The 17,152-nt window shown below is 36.4% G+C and overlaps 1 protein-coding gene across 1 annotated transcript in view; it reads left to right on the top strand.

Annotated features, from left to right (window-relative positions):
* Window positions 1–13,984, top strand: part of EPHA6 (EPH receptor A6) — an 852,487-nt gene extending 838,503 nt beyond the window's left edge. Inside the window, exons 16-18 of the mRNA XM_036850549.1 lie at window positions 731–924; window positions 12,006–12,155; window positions 13,158–13,984. Of these exons, the coding sequence (XP_036706444.1) occupies window positions 731–924; window positions 12,006–12,155; window positions 13,158–13,272 (459 nt within the window). The 3' untranslated portion in view covers window positions 13,273–13,984. The remainder of the gene's footprint in view (window positions 1–730; window positions 925–12,005; window positions 12,156–13,157) is intronic.
* Window positions 13,985–17,152: the final 3,168 nt, after the last annotated feature.

Genomic DNA, 17,152 nt, shown 5'->3' with positions numbered 1-17,152 from the left:
GGGAAAGACAGAAGTGAGTGAAGAATTAAAGAGGCAGGGACTTCCCTGGTGGCACAGTGGTTAAGACTCTGCACTCCCGATGCAGGGGGCCTGGGTTCGATCCCTGGTCACAGAAGTAGCTCCCACATACCTGCCACAACTAAGAGTTTGCATGCCGCAACTAAGGAGCCCGCCTGCCGCAACTAAGACCCGGTGCAACCAAATAAATAAAATAAAGAATTAAATAGACAATAAAGAAGAAAGAAGGAAGGATGACTACAAAAAGAATACACACTGACATTATTATAAAAGGATAAAAAATGAATCAGGAATTCAGTGCTTCTGCAGAAGTACAGTTTTACTTAAAACATTTGTCACATGTGGTTTGTATTAAACACATCAATCTTAGACTAACTTCCTGATGTCCTAACTGGGTTTTGAGGCATTCCAGCTAAATCACACAAAAACTATTTCTGGACATTGGGATGAAATTTAACCTCCCATATGTATACCACAAGTTTAAAAAACATATTTTTCCTCTCAAGGGGGGTCAGCAGATGCTACGAAGATACTTGCAATTCTTGTTCACAACTTTCGTATTTATCCTTGTCTGGACCACATGTACTCACAAGTAGTTTTCATGCTTACCAATGTTTTGGCTTCCACTTCCTGTATAAAAGGAATTATAACTTAGAATATGTGTTATTTGTCCCCAAAAGTAAGAGAATAACCTGTGTATGTTTGCATTTAGGTCATTCTGTCCATTGAAGAAGGTTACAGACTTCCGGCTCCCATGGGCTGTCCAGCATCTCTACACCAGCTGATGCTCCATTGCTGGCAGAAGGAGAGAAATCACAGACCAAAATTTACTGACATTGTCAGCTTCCTTGACAAGCTGATCCGCAATCCCAGTGCCCTTCACACCCTGGTAGAGGACATCCTTGTGTAAGATGCATAATGTTGATTTTTCCCCTTGACAATCATAATTTCTTTCAGGCTGTAGACAAGACTAACAGGTAAAGAGGAGAAAGTTTGCCTTGATAACTGTCTAGTTGTCTACCTTTTAGAATATTCTGTATAAACCATATTTTATTTATCAACTGAAAAAGCAGTTTATTAACATTTTTGAAAATGATTTTTTTCCACAAGAAAACAGGTTCCCCTTTCCTTTTGTCCATATCTAATCTTTCTGAATGACTTTTTAAATATTTTTTCCTGTGTGGGTCTATGGTATTTCTAATTCCTTTTTTGACTTACTGATTTTCTTCTTACCTTTATAAGAAGAAAATCTTACGTGTGTGTGTGTGTGTGTGTGTGTGTGCAGCCCCTTTAATTTTCTTGTCCATTCTATATTCTATTCCTCTCTTTGAAATGGCAAGCAAGACAGGGGCAATTTGTGAATCAGCCAGGAGCAAGGATGTCTCCTGCTGATATGATCACACCCAGCTGTTGTTACTTTCCATTGCTTAGACCAGAAAAAGACAGATGACAAGACAAGAAAATGAAAGCACTCATCCACCATTTTATAAAAGTCAGTAGCGTTGAGAGATCTACCCACTTCTCTCTGAAAAGCAATTATAAGAGGGAGAGTAGAAGAAAAAAAACCACCGCCATCTATGTCTGAACATATAACATTTAAAATATTGTTAAGTTGAAAATATATTTCTTTAGGCCAAATTGGACTTAAAAATAACCAAATCATTTTCAAAGCTTACTTTCCTGACTCAGGAGATGGCCAATAGGATAAACAGATGTTCAACTTTAGGTCACAAGTTCAAGTCAGTGCAGGTTTTAGTGACAATAAAGCCAAAGGCTCTTCAAGAACTGCTTGAAACAGACCTCAGTTCATAGCAGAGCATAGAAGAGTTCACCTCTAAATCACTAATTGGCAGCCTCAGTAAAGTGAAGCCAAGCATGAAATAGCTAGAGAATAAACTATTATTCTAGCCCATCTTCCCTAAAGCAGTCCAGCACAGGAAGCTGTAATGGTGGGAGTGGGCGTGGGGGCCATTTTGAATTTTATCATAAAAGCAATGGGCAGCCATTGAAGGATTTTAAACAAGAGAATGTCATGATCACATTTGCATTTCTGAAAGATCACTCTAGGGCTGATTTAAACCAGAAGTATAAAACAAGGAACAAGACGGGAAACAGAGACAGTTATATGTTTTCAGCAATCCAAGCTAGGAAAGGTCAGGGCCTGACTTATGAAATGAGACTAAGTCTGGAGTCAGGAGATAAGAAAATGGATTTATTACGAGACAAGGAAAACGAATGTGTCTTGGTCATTGAGTGAACAAGGAAGGAGGAGAAAAGAATCAAGATATTTGTGAGGTTTCTTTCTTAGACAAGTTGGTTGATGGTATTACCACTGAGAGAGGGGGAGAAGGACAAGTTTTTGGAATAGAAATGAGACCATTTCGTGCATATTGAGTGGAAGATTCCTGTGGGGCATCTAAGTGAAGATATCCAGTAGGCACTTATATTTATATAGGTTGAACTCAGTTAAAAAGATCTGGGCTAAAGATGTAGATTTGGAGATCATCAGCATATTGATTGTACCTGAAGCTTTAAGCGTAGTTAAGATAACCCATGGAGAATATAAAGAATGAAAAGAAATAGGAAAAGAATGCAAACCTTTGGAACACCAGGATTTAAGAAATGAGTTGAAGAAGTGTACCCAAAGGAGACTGAGAAAGAAGAGCCAGACAGGTAATGAGGAAAACAGGGAAAGCACAGTATCCTAGAAGCCAAAAAACGGAGACAGTTCCAGGGAGTTTAATGTCCAAGGCTTTATGAAGCTCCCTTAAGATAAAAATGAAGTGTGTCCATTGGATTTAGCAACTATGTGTTTAGGTTTCATGGGTGGCCTTTGCAAGAGCATTTTCACTAGCATCATGTAAGACAAACTCAGTGGGGGAGGAGTGAGTGTGAGGTCAGAGAGAGGAGCTATACACAGTACCAAGTCCAGTACTGTTTTCTCAAAAAATCTGTATCTGAAAAGAAAGAGAAGTGGTTAGAGAAAATGTTTCTTGTGTTTTGTTTTTATATGTTTTATTGAGGAGATGAGCATGCTTTAATAATGAAGAGAAAGAACTACTAGAAAGGGATCGTGGAGTGAACCTGAAATCATTTAATCTGAGCCTCTTGTGGTTTAGGGTCAACGGACTCCACAGCCAGTGCCCGTCAACAGAGCTCTCTGACTGTTCTATGGCTGTAGACGCAGGCAGGTAAGAGCCTTCTTTTTGAAGAAAAGCAGATAAAACAATTTCTTCCGTGCTTTTTCAAGATAATGAATCTTCATCATATTTGGAAAATAATGATAAAGAATTTAAGATGAGAAAATATCAAAAAGTCCAAATGATCCAGAGGTAAAGTCAACATGAGGTCTGGTGACTGAGGGCCAGAAGTTATGGTTTAACTGGGTGGGCAGTAATCCAGTGGACAGGCCAGAGAAAGGCAGGCTCCACGATGGCGCTGCCACATGTGGGCCAGGAGTTGGGCTTTATATAAAGTTGGCAGTTTGATTCAGTTCTAAAGTCTAATCTCTGGGACTTCCCTGGTGGTCCAGTGGTTAAAGACTTCGCCTTCCAATGCAGGGGATGTGGGTTTGATCCCTGGTTGGGGAGCTAAGATCCCACATGCCTCGTGGCCAAAAAACCAAAACATAAAACAGAAGCAATATTGTAACAAATTCAGTAAAGACTTTAAAAATGGTCCACATTAAAAAAAAAAAAATCTTAAAAAAAAAAAAAAAAGTCTAATCTCTGGGGGACCAAATGGAAGTTTTTGTGACTGATTTGCTATCCTTGTTTCTGACAAAGACATATGTGCTACCCTTAATATACTCTTGTTTGGGAAACAAAAAGAACCAGAGTTCTAAGGGTATCATGCCTGAACCTTTATCAGTATTCTTGTTTTCAAAACAGCCTGAGTGGGTTTCCCTTGTCCACCCCCTCACCCGCAATGCCACCCACCTACCCTGATCCCAGAGCACTGAGACCGTTTAGGGAGAAGAGGTGTGGTAGATTGAAGGACGGCAATGTTAGCTACAGAATGCCTGGTTTGTTTTATGCTTACAAAACTGTGACATTGCCACTCCATCCCCCAAATTCCAAAGCCCAGTCACTTGTCCCAGAGTGATGCTGGACGAAGGAAACATGATGGGGTGTAGAATTGCAGTCTTTCCTCCCATGTATCTCTCAAGCAGGTAAAGGAGCCTAAGAGTATAATTCGCAGCAGCTCTTATTAAACTCTCCTGTACGCTCCTTTTCTCTAGTATCCCCAAACACCCAAGGTTCTCTCACACTCCTATACTGACATAACTCTCTCACCCACTAGGTCCCCATGGTTTTTATTCCACTCTAATTGCTTTTTTTCTCAAGAATTCACCTGAGAAGGTTTTATCCATTCTCTTGGCAGAGTAGTAAGAGGGGAAGAAATTAAGGTGACAAAGAGGGGAGAGGAAAGCTGCGAAACCCACAGCTTCATCATTTTATACCAGCATATTGGAAATTTCATAGACCTTATATCTGTAATTTTTCTTTCAAAAGACAGAATACCCAGTAGAAAAAAAAAAATTGTTGGTCAGAGAAGGCTTTTATTATTTAGAACAACCACTCCAAATAATGTTGACATTCTTGTGCCTGACACATGCCCATGGGAGTATTCAGAGCTCTGTGAAGTCCCCAACCTTCTTGCTTTCTCTGCTACTCAAGAAAGCATATGGATATATAAGTGAATGTAATGATAGAAGTACAACCTTAAATCCGATTGATTGTAAAAAATAATTTGAGAAAGTAGCTTAGTAATATAGGCAGTCATCCTTTCATGCATGAATTTCAAACTACCTTCATTTTCATTTACAGTACAATGATGCCTTATAACCTCCTTTCAAAGAAATATCTGTAGCTGTCACAGCCCCTGGGAAAAGGGCCCAGCTTGAGACCAAGGCTACATGGAGAACGACATCAGGAGCGGTGCCCGGCCACACCCTTTGAAACACCTCTTCTCCCTTTCCCTGACCCTCAGGACCAACCCAGAGGCAAGCATATTGCCATGGAATCGAGAGTCACATCTGGGGCCCGGTAGTTTAATAGCACAAAGTAGATTGATGACTATATGGCTGTCCCTTCACCCAGCCCTACCTTCCCCACCCTACCTACATCGTCCTATGCACTCACCCTCCAACCTCTTAACCCCCACCCCTGTTTCTTCCATACACCATAGCCTACTGAGTGCACTAGGTTGAAGTCAGCTGGACAGTGCCTTTTGGACAACGCTGCAGTGTAATAGGAAAATAACTCTTTCTTCCAATCCTGCTCCAGATCCCCAGCATGTCACTGATAACAATTTTATAGATTATGGGCTCCTCAACAACATCAGCTAAAAGGTAGCATTCAGAAACAGGCAACAATTGACCAGATGGACCAGTCCATGACAGAAATCATATTCCACCCAGGCCAAGGCACATAGGAATATTCTCACTACCTGCTAGGCCATAATTAAGGATCTTAGAATATTTTAGCTCTTAGGAACTGGAACCACCACTTTCCTTAGTACGTATAAATTAACTGTTGAACTTTCAAGCACTTGGCTTCTGGTAATATGTGAATCGTGAAGGTAAGGAAGAGCTCAAACCAGTATCATCTGCTTTAGAGAACTGCAAGTAAACATTATAAGACTAAATGGTACTACCTCCCTGCATCCAATTAATAAAGCACCTGTAATGCTGTCTTCTGAGGGCAATAACTTTCAACAGTTTGTTAGAAATGTTTCCATTCATTTTGAAAACCTCTTGCTAAGTGCTGCCTAGGCTGTCCATAATCATCACTTACTAAATAGTTTATCTCTATAAACCAAGTCATGGACAACTTGTTCTGTTTAATTTTTGTAACTAGCAGTTTTAATGTTGTTTTTCCTGACAGAGAAATAACTGGCTGGACAAAACTAGTGTTGTAACTGAGTGATAAGCAAAGCTTTGCAGAAGGAAGACAGAATATTAAGTATTCATCAGGAAGTGTGAAACTTTTACCCGTTAGAAAATCTAAATTCAGTTCACATGAACTGTTGCCACAATATAATACTACTAATGTTAATACCAGTACTAATATTGATACAAGTTCTATTAATCATTATCAACAATAACTATTACTGCTATTTGTTGAGAGCCTACTATGTGCCAGTCATTGTACTAGGCACTTTTATCTGTCATGTCATGTAATTCTCACTGTTTTTATCTCCATCCCTCATGTAAGGAAACAGAGACTCAAAGAGGCTAAATTTCCCAGGGGTACACAGCAAGTAATTACTAGATCAGGAATTTGAATGAGGTCCACCAACTGCAAAGTCCTTGTTCTTTCCACTACACAGTATACAATCACCACACTGTTTATGATTATAGCAAAAGAGGATACGTTTTTACATCTCCAGATAGATTTTCTCTGGACTTACCAGACTTCATCAATGGAGTATATTAAAATTCCAAAAAGAATTTGTAGCAGAGCACAGCCTGTTATTTTATGTTCTGCTAAGCAAACACAAGGATGTAGAAAATGAGTATGCCCTCATTCATGGGAATAAGAAGCAAACACATAATCTGTATATTCCCCCAACTTTCTCCTACAGTGCTCGGCCACTTGAAGAACATTACTTGAAAAAAGAAAGTAGAAACTACAACAAAATAAAGAAATGAGGAAACTATGGCAGCAACATAGTTCCACATTTACGTCCTCAAGCATTTTTGTAGTTTGAATTTTTCCAGTGTTGGCAAATGTATGCTTTGCTTCTTTTCCTTGTTATGGCTGACGTTACTAACCATCACAGCACTCCTTCTCACTGAGCCCAGATGCTGCCTCTGTATCCTTTTTAAGACCGCATTTTGATAACCACTGGCAATGAATTGTAGTTGGCATGTGATATGAAATCTATTTCTGTCCCTGTATTATTTACCCACAAAAAATAGGCTTTCCTTGAGGTTCAGTGATCTGTTACTCTGACTATAGTGACCATGTGCTAAGAACTCTACTCAGAATGTGGGAAATATTTAAACAGTATTATTCCTACCCTGTATCTATCCTTCCTAATGTTTAAACACATCTATAATTTTTAAATTTGCTTTGAATTTCACTCCTTCATACTTTTTACCAATTATCAGCCTTATTATGAGAATTAAATAATCATGTCAATAAAAAAACCTGAAGACTTACTGAAAATAAGAGGCTGACAAAAATAACTCACGCTCCCAATTTAGCACTGAGGAGAGGCAGATTGTTTGGAACAAAGAGATATTGCCCACAGACATGAAATAGTCACAAGATTTATGGCATGTTTCTATGCCCTTAGAATTTTATAACATCTTGTTCAAAATTTCACTTTAAAATTTTAAAAGAATATCAAAATTGTTTCATTAACTTGTGTTCAAGTTGACGATTAGGCCTATTTATGGGGAGGGCAATGTTTTATTTTTTAATTTAATTAGATAAATTCTTCCTTCGAAGGTTAGGTAGGTAGTTTGTATAGTAAATAGTGTGAAGTGTAGTCCCTTAGTCATGAGATGAGAAACTCATGTAAAAACAGTGATATTGAATAAGATAAATGCTGCTGTTGCGGTTCTAGGTCCCTTAACCCTGTGCTGCCTCATTCACCTGTAACTGCCTCTTCCTCCACTCTAAAACCTATCAAGACAGAGATAAGCAAACATTTTTGCAATGTGAGGAATAAACTAAATTAACAGCATATTCATTAATAGGTTGACCATTATAGCAATAAGCTCTTACTCTTCCATTTAATGAGTTAAATGAAAGTAGATTATTCATCATGAATCAGCCATGGTGTCATGGACCAAACTTTTCTGTAGAGAATATTCAAATCTAAATTATCACTTATTTAATGAATTCCTTTAATACTTTCAGCATTGTACTAAGGCCTACAGAAAATAGAAAGATATATGAGATATGATTCCTGCCATCAGGGAGTTTTAACTTACTCTTTAAAAAAAAATTCTTCTGTCTTATGGATTTTTCCCAAGGAAGTAATTCAACTGAAGCATAAAGATACATGTTCTACAATTATATAATCATCTGTAATAAATTTAATAAGGTTGCTAGCAATTTAAGAGTCTGACTCAGGGAATTAACAAATTATTAAGCATCAACATACAGAATACTATACACTCACTTGAATATTAGTTATGAAGACCACTGACATATAGAAAATATTCATCAGTATGTGAAATAAAGGCAATACAGAATAGAATGGACCCTATCTGTACAGTTCTGCTAACCATATATAAATGTAAGAGCTAGGAAGAAGTTATGTTAGAGTGGTAAGGGGAGAAAAGCCTTCAAGCATGTGATAGTTTCATATTAAAATAAGATCCATAAATAAATAAATAAATAAATAAACAAACAAACAAACAAGATCCTACCTTGGAATAGTGTTTCTCAAAGTATAATTTTTCTTGAATCATTTTTAATAGGTCTCTTACTTTTATATTTACATGATGAATATAAAATATGGAAAACTTTTGAGGATAAAAACCTTCCTGCTTTTTAATGGCAGTTTTGATACCTACTGGTAACCTAAGAACTTTCTAAATTAAAATACTAATACTATTATGAACTCAAAGGGCTCATTAGAATCCAGACTTCTTGGCTCTATAAGTGCTATTCATTTTCACATATTTAGATATATTGAGAGTATGTGTTTATTGCACCTTAAACTATACTATTACCTATTCTAGCTCTACCGCAGCCCTTTCTCTAATCTAAATTGACCATAATTTATACCTGGAAGAATTTCCTAATTCTACCCCCTCCTCATTTTTCTGAGGAAAGTAGTAGACCTTTGAACTTCTACAATATGCACTTTTTTTATGTGAGGTTTTGCTGTAAAGACATTTCTCAGGTGGGAAGCTCCCACTAATCACCAAATAGCAGAAATTTCTGCATGCTCAGCAAATAGCAGACTGAATTTATCATTGTACATTGTTGATAAGAAAGGGCATTTATTGTTTATTAGGTAATATTCCAGAGACTTCATGTGAGGGTGATGGCACCCAACCCTCAAAGCCAGAAAATAGCAGCATTTTTCAACTTCGTTATAAGGTGAAAGAAAAGTTATTGCACAGTGGCTGTGAACAGTGAGGGAATGCTGACCTTCCTAAATCAACTGTCAGTGCGGTGGTATAAAGGCCAAAGAGTAACTAGGTTACTAAAGATGTGTGGAGAGAAAGGGAATTATGGTATTGAAACATTCTAGGAGCAAATAGTGGATGCTTTTCAACAGAGAAATAGGCCATTAAAGTCATTTAGTATACAGAATGTCCTTCCATGACCTTTCTATACTAAGGACATAAAATTAGTAAATTACATTTCCACTCACCAATTATATGAATTGTGAAAGCTCAAGAGTTATTCCAGCATTATCTCAGGAGAGAGAAGTGGAAGTTATTTGACTATGTCTGTGCATAAGAATGACACAGGAGTATGAAGGGAAAGTCACCTAAACAGATCCTTTTAGTTTGGTTCAGTTTCAACAGATTTCTCAGACAAGTATTAAAAGACATGAGAGCCACAGTGTTTTGAAATAGGACATTCAGCTTCCTAATGTATATTGTTTTATTTATGTTAATAAGCAATAAGGATACCCTGGGCATTTTGATATTTAAACTTGGTCAGTGAACTTACTACAGCACTATTTCCTAAAGTATGTTCTGTAGGAAACTGGTCAGATAATTTAGGAAAATAGTGCAGAAGCTATTTTGAATCCTCTTATGTATTCATACTGCACATTAGGATAGTGAAGACTCTAAAAAACTCCACAATTAAAAACCCTGTTTAACTCTGTTTGCCATGGAGAACTTTATTGTTTTTATTGATATATGAACTTTTATTTATTTGATAATTCTTATTAATATAAACACCCCTAGGGAACTAAGAAATATAGCAACCGTTAAAGTGTTTATTGGTAGATGCCATGATAGCTTTTCAACCTTTGAACATAACTAAACTTTGTTTAGGGTCAAATCATGAATCATTCTGATACTAATTAGAATGAAACAGCCCATAATCAAATAGCATTGCAGTTTTTAGTACAGGAAAATAAAATGTGGCTTTACAGCCTCCAAAATAGGAAATATGGTAACAGAATTGAGTAGTGGTAAAAAGGACACAAGTCACTGTGAAGAGTAACCAGACTCCATATGGACTACAGTATAATCACAAGATACATGCATTTAGTTTATGCAAATTTCAATTATATAGAAAGAGCAATAATCCCTGGATTTCCCTGTCATCCTTCTTCACCCCCCGTCCACCTTCAACTAGAATCCAGTTTAGAAAAGTAGAAGTCAATGTAGACTCAAAGAAAAACTGAAGAAATGAATTTTAGGTCTTTAGTAGGGACTTTGTCCTAAACAATTCCAAGGGGCGTCTTTCAGGGTCTTCAGGAGTCATACAGTGTGCAACTTGTATGCCCATGTGTTATGTACATCTCTGGCTTTTGTGCTCCTAAAGACCCGAGTCCTGGTGATATACCTATATGTATCTATGTCTGTATATTCACACATTCACTAGCCTTTTCAAAATAATACCTTTATATTATCTTTGTATTAAAACTACAAAAATATCCCCAACTGGAATGCCCTTCTGCATCAGATCTTAGGAACAGAAATACAGATTTCTGTATCACTTACTTTTTTTTTTTTTTTAATTATTTATTTATTTTTTGGCTGTGTTGGGTCTTCGTTTCTGTGCGAGGGCTTGCTCTAGTTGTGGCAAACGGGGGCCACTCTTCATCGCGGTGCGCGGGCCTCTCACTATCGCGGCCTCTCTTGTTGCAGAGCACAGGCTCCAGACGCGCAGGCTCAGTAGTTGTGGCGCACGGGCTTAGTTGCTCCGCGGCATGTGGGATCCTCCCAGACCAGGGCTCGAACCCGTGTCCTCTGCATTGGCAGGCAGATTCTCAACCACTGCGCCACCAGGGAAGCCCTGTATCACTTACTTTAAGAACCATCAATGACAGATTCCTTTTTCTTGTTAACCCAAGCTTGCATTGATTTTGCTTTAGTTTTGTGCTTTATTAATATCTGTGCTTTGGGCTGTATTACCCTATACTTGGATGTATGTAAATCTTATTCATGCAGTTGAGCTCTATGACAGCAGAAATTACTTTTAATAAATAATAAATTCTTGTTGAATGTTTGAGGACAAATAAATGGAGCCTTGATCAATGAATTCACCATAAAAAAATGAAGGGGCTATCATAGCAAATGTGAAAAAGGGGACTTCCCTGGTGGCGCAGTGGTTAAGAATCTGCCTGCCAATTCAGGGGACATGGGCTCGATCCCTGGTCTGGGAAGATCCCACATGCCGCAAAGCAACTAAGCCTGTGCGCCACAACTACTGAGTCTGCGCTCTAGAGCCCACGTGCTGCAACTACTGAAGCCCGCCCGCCTAGTGCCCGTGCTCCTCAACAAGAGAAGCCACCACAATGAGAAGCCCGTGCACTGCAACGAAGAGTAGCCCCCGCTCACCACAACTAGAGAAAGCCCGCGCGCAGCAATGATGACCCAACGCAGCCAAAAATAAATTTAAAAAAATTTTTTAAATATGAAAAAGGCCAAAGGGCATAGATTCAGTGGCAGGTCAGAAAGCGTATGAGTGAATAGCCTGTGGCTAGTTACTTTCTTTTGGGGTATTCCTCAAATTTGAAAACAGAATTTCATGCAAGAGAAAAAAGTAAACTGAAGTTAGCAAGATGTGGGTTTTCTCAAGATACATCAAGTATAAGACCTAGTAGTGGCAAAAAGCAGGAAAAGACAAAAGAAACTGACAAGTGAAACTGACCAGGTATAAGTGGCTGATTTGAATATGATGGAAAAATTTTAAATCTCTAGTTTTCTATGGAGGATGAAAACATTTGATGTAAGAATACTGTAAAATTTAAAAATAAAGTTGGGTATTTTTTGCTTTATCTGGCTTTTAAATGGTCTCCATGCTTGTTTGTTTGTTTTTTCCTTGTAGAATGCCAGACTCCCCTGGTGAAGTTCCCGAATATCCTTTGTTTGTGACAGTTGGTGACTGGCTGGATTCTATAAAGATGGGGCAATATAAGAATAACTTCGTGGCAGCAGGGTTTACAACTTTTGACCTCATTTCAAGAATGAGCATTGAGTAAGTGGTGCTATGTTTATTACTATATTTAGATGCTCCACTCAGGAGATTATAAATTCAAATACTATATCAAGAACACCATGGTTAAACTTCCTTCCCTAATACTAGGATGGTGTTTCCACATCTTTCCTCACCATTTCTGTCGATCATTCTAGTGAAAGTTGGACATTACACTTTTAACTATTTTCCTTTGAAAGAATATATTTAATTCAAAAAACGATTTAAAATTTTAAATTCTTTCTAAAATGCATATTACTCTTGTTCACATCATAGACTTTACATCAACATAGTTTTACCTTAGCAAATTATTTTTGACTTATGTATACTAAATCAATTCCTATTACTTTCATCAAATGTAATAATTGTAATAATACAATATTATGTTATCTCAGAGCTTTTTCTCTATGTTATAATGGTCCAGCATTTTTCCACTTTCTCAAATGCTATCCTTTCATGGGTGTAGTGAAAATGCTCAACATGTGCTTAAAAGAAAGATACTAAAACTAGTAGGTGAAGCCATATGAAATTGCCATTGTTGTAAAATAGTATTGGCAATTTCATACTGTTCAACATAATACAATGGCATTTTTTCAGATTATTGAAAGACCATGACAATTAAAATGGAGTCCACATTATACTTTCTATCCTACATGCTATTTTGCTAATACTGTTGAAAATTTATATAATTACATGAAATCCTTGGGCTTATGAAATATCTGAACATTACATCAGTACCTGAATTCTTTGTACCCTTAAATCTGAGGTTGACCTGACGCATTCTCTGGCACCAGGGTAAAGAAAAAGGTAACGAACTCCTGTTGTTCATTTATATCTCTGCTTAAACTCTCATTTTACCAGGTATACAATTTTTGGCAAATCTGACATGGGGCACATTTACCATATCTAAATGTTCATTTCCTCTCTGTCATACTTACCAGATCTAAATGTTCATATTCTCTCTCTCTCTCTCTCTCTCTCTCTTTCTCTCTCAATCTCTCACAGTGATATTAGAAGAATTGGAGTCATACTCATTGGACACCAGAGACGAATAGTCAGCAGTATACAGACTTTACGTTTACACATGATGCACATACAGGAGAAGGGATTTCATGTATGAAAGTACTACAAGCACCTGTGTTTTGTGCCTCAGCATTTCTAAAATGAAAGATATCCTCTCTACTACCCTCTCTTATGATTCTCCAAACATTGCTTCACAAACTGCAGTCTCCTGTCAGACTACGGGCACACACCCTTTGTTTATGCTTCCAACCTGGATTTAAAAATCACTCACCATAGCTCCTCTCTGAATAACCTGCAAAAAAACCCTGGCCCACTGCAGATTATCATTACACAATGGCAAATAACTCAGCATGGATGTGTAACTTTGTATAATTGTATTTCGGAAGTGTTCAAGGACTTAACCCAAAGGAATTTGGGGTTAATGATGTATTTAGAGTTTGATGGTAGATTAAAAAGAAAGAGTTGACCTTTCTTTCATGTTTTGTGATCAAGTAGTTTCCAAACTGACATGAATATTTATTTTTTAGATAATTATATTCAACTCTGTGGGTCATATCGTTACTCTGTCCTACAATACTTTACCTGTCGAGGCCTGATGTTGTTAGAATTATTTGCAGAAAAGACCAATGATTTCTTGTAGTGAATTCTTGTCAAGTGTGACTGTGGTGAGAAGGAAGTTATCAGGGAGGGTGAGGGAGAAACATACTGTGCTTTTAAAACTTCTTAAGCCTTGGTTTCTCTTTTTTTTAAATTAACTTTATAGTGTCCTACATATTTCGTAGTAGGTGGTAGTTTAGAGACTTTCCCCTCTAATTTTTTACTAACTACAGTATATTTCTCTGCTACCTTATGACGATCACCCCTGGAAAGACCAAGAGTGAGTCCATTGCTCTAAAGGCTATAAATAGAGTGAAGCATGGAATAAATCCATGACTGTTTCCTTGGTTCATCTTCACAAGTTTGCAAGAGTAATTATCAAAGCATTAAGAAAATTAATTATTCTCAGCAGAATTGCTTTGAATAAAAGATCTACGATTATAGCCTTAGATTAAACGTAAAAAGATTTTAACTTAAACAGAATTTTATGATAGTTATATGGTGGCCCAAGAAAATAAACACATCGAGCTGTCTAATATTGGTACATTTTGCAAGTTTAAGAATTTTTATGTTTTGTTCGTAAAAATAAGTTACACGAACATGCTGAGCTGTTTTCCAAACCTCCCAAGAGACAAGTATGCCGTTGCGTGCACCAAAGCGGGTATAAACGGATCTAGCACGTGAGCATATATGAATTGTGTGTAACCTGAGTCCTTGATACAGTAACATAAAAATGTAAACACAGCTAAGGTGTGTTGTTGCCATAATCTTCTGGAGGCTGCAAAAACAGGCAAATATACTTTTCATTGAATTAAGCTGAGTCAGCTTATCAAAACAGTAATGTCGTATGAACAAATTCAATTATAAAATCAGCTGGTCCCTGTGAAACTAAAAAAAATGACTGCTGTGCTAGGTGGAAGAGTAGTGAGAATGTCTTAAGAGAAAAAAAAGAGCAGGTTGTCTGAAGATGCTGATTTAATATAAAAATTAAGTTTTATTTGATCTCACAGATAAAGGTGCCCTACCCACATCCTCAAGTTCCTACCTAAATTACATTTTTTGGTGATAGTAGTTTTCTTGCTATGAAAGGAGTCTCGATTTTTCTTTTTTCCTATTTTAAGATTTGTTGATTGTCCCATTAGACTAGACCCTTCCACATATTTTCTTTTGTTGATTTATCTTCTGATTTTTGCCTACCACAGCTAAAATTTTCTCATTCCAAAAAAACCAGAGAGAGCTAGAAGGAAGAGTCTTTAAAGTATTCCTTAAAGTACAATAAAAAAGTGGGAAATCCATCACTTTTTAAGTAAGTGTGTCAGAAATAGCTAGCAACATTTTCCAGCCATCACCTGCATGGTCATGCCTCCCTCACAGACTGTCTGCAGTTTGCTTGATACATTTACAAATCTGGATACATTTAGAGGAAATATAAAATTTCCATATTTACTTATCTTCAAATATATATTAAATAAGAACAGATGTAAAGCAGATTAAATTTATTAATCATATATATATTTATTTTTATAATACAACAAAAAACATATTTAGAAAATAAGGAATAGAATAATTATGGTCTTCCATAGGACTCTGTCAGCAACATCTGTATACTTTGATGAAATAAATTCTATAAAGTATTTAAACTTCTATGGGATGGGCATTCAGCGCTTGCAAGATTTAAATTCTCTGTTAAGAATTTTTTTCTTCAAAACTCCAATGATCCTATTCTATATCTGGTTAATTCATACTTTTTTTTCCTTCCCAAACATCTTTCTGTAGTATTATAAAACTGCCTTTTCACTTTGTCTCTTACCCCCAATCCTCTTTAAAATTTACATTTATATTACATTTATATTTTTTGCAACTGTAAGCATGATAATCTTTAGTGTAAATTTGAACCTCATCATGGTCAGAGCAAGGTATGCAAGATTAAACAGAAACATTAAAAAATAAGTATATCTATTTCTTTACTGCCTACCAATCACAGATTTGAAAATTTTACATGAAATAGTTTGAGATTTACTAGTGCACATATTTAGTAATTAAAGCTGTTTAATATTCATAACATAGAATGTAATGATAGAAAGAAAATGAGTAACTTCCATAAATCACAAGCTTCCAAAAATAATCTTTAATAACTAAAATATGCATATATAGTCATGTACCTGCTTTATTTTAAATTTCCTAGTCTATACTACTGAGGGGCTTTTTAGATTTTGAAAATCAGACAGCTGAAGGAACCATTTGTTTAAATTTTCTATGTGGTCAGTTTCCAGTCTATAGTCAACTCATTATCTCATAGTATATATAAGACATAATTGGGAAAAAATGTAAAAACAATGTACAATCAAGAAGAGAGATTAGATATGTAAATCTAATCACTAAAAAAGCCATCAGAAGTTGCAAAGCTCTTGGCTTAACAAGAATCAAGAATTACAGCACTTTTGCACTGAGTTATAACTTGATAAATAAGTTATGCATGCCATAATCAAGACAGATTTATCTTATTTCACTCTGTATTACTCTTTAAAATCTATCCAACTAAATACCTGAAAAAAAAAATTTTCCAGCCACAGCTTTAAGGCCCAACTCAGCCCATGAATGGAAAACAAATCCAAATTTAATCCTTGAAAATCAGTCTTTACAGGAGATCTTCTGAAGATGTGGTTAAGAATGAATTACATTACCTATCTCCCAACCACAATTTTCTTAAAAAGCCATTTTTATGTCTTTCCCTACCAAATTTCTACTCTGTAAAGCAGTCAGTTAAAGCTCTTATCTCAAAATGTTCACCAATACTAGGTATTTTGGGTCCTACCACATTAATGGGAGCATTTACACATACAGAGGGTATGAATTCTGGCTTTTCATTAACTGGAAATTAAGTGCTTTGGAAAGTAATTTCAAAGTGGATGAAGATGATCCTTTCCTACTGCTTTAGCTAGGGAAATGTGTTATTAATTTAAAAGAAATTAATATTTTATGAATCAAAAACTGTTTTTATCAACTCACAGTTGTTGTACATGTCTTTATATAACAAAGAGATTAGAAGAGGTAATCACTTCTTTTAGTATCATCGACTTAACTTTTCCAAGTTCAAATTCCATTAAGTATCAAAGACTCATATTAACTTTCGATCCAAAAATATTTTAGTGCTTTTTATATGAAGACTCCAAAAGGTAGAGGAGCACACTGGGTCAAATTGATGGTATTCTTCCATTAGAACACTGGGCACTGAAGTCATCCAGCTTTTGGTTTTTATGATCAATATTTTCAACAGATTTTCAATTTTTTATAATAATGTTCAATAAAGGTAGTGTAAACCTTAGTTCATTTTAACAAATATCTATAAGGTGTCTCCTACATGCATAAAATTTTATGGC

This window comes from Balaenoptera musculus, chromosome 4 (assembly GCF_009873245.2).
Source record: "Balaenoptera musculus isolate JJ_BM4_2016_0621 chromosome 4, mBalMus1.pri.v3, whole genome shotgun sequence".
Lineage (NCBI taxonomy): Eukaryota > Metazoa > Chordata > Mammalia > Artiodactyla > Balaenopteridae > Balaenoptera > Balaenoptera musculus.
This window is presented reverse-complemented; position numbering and strand designations above follow the sequence as displayed.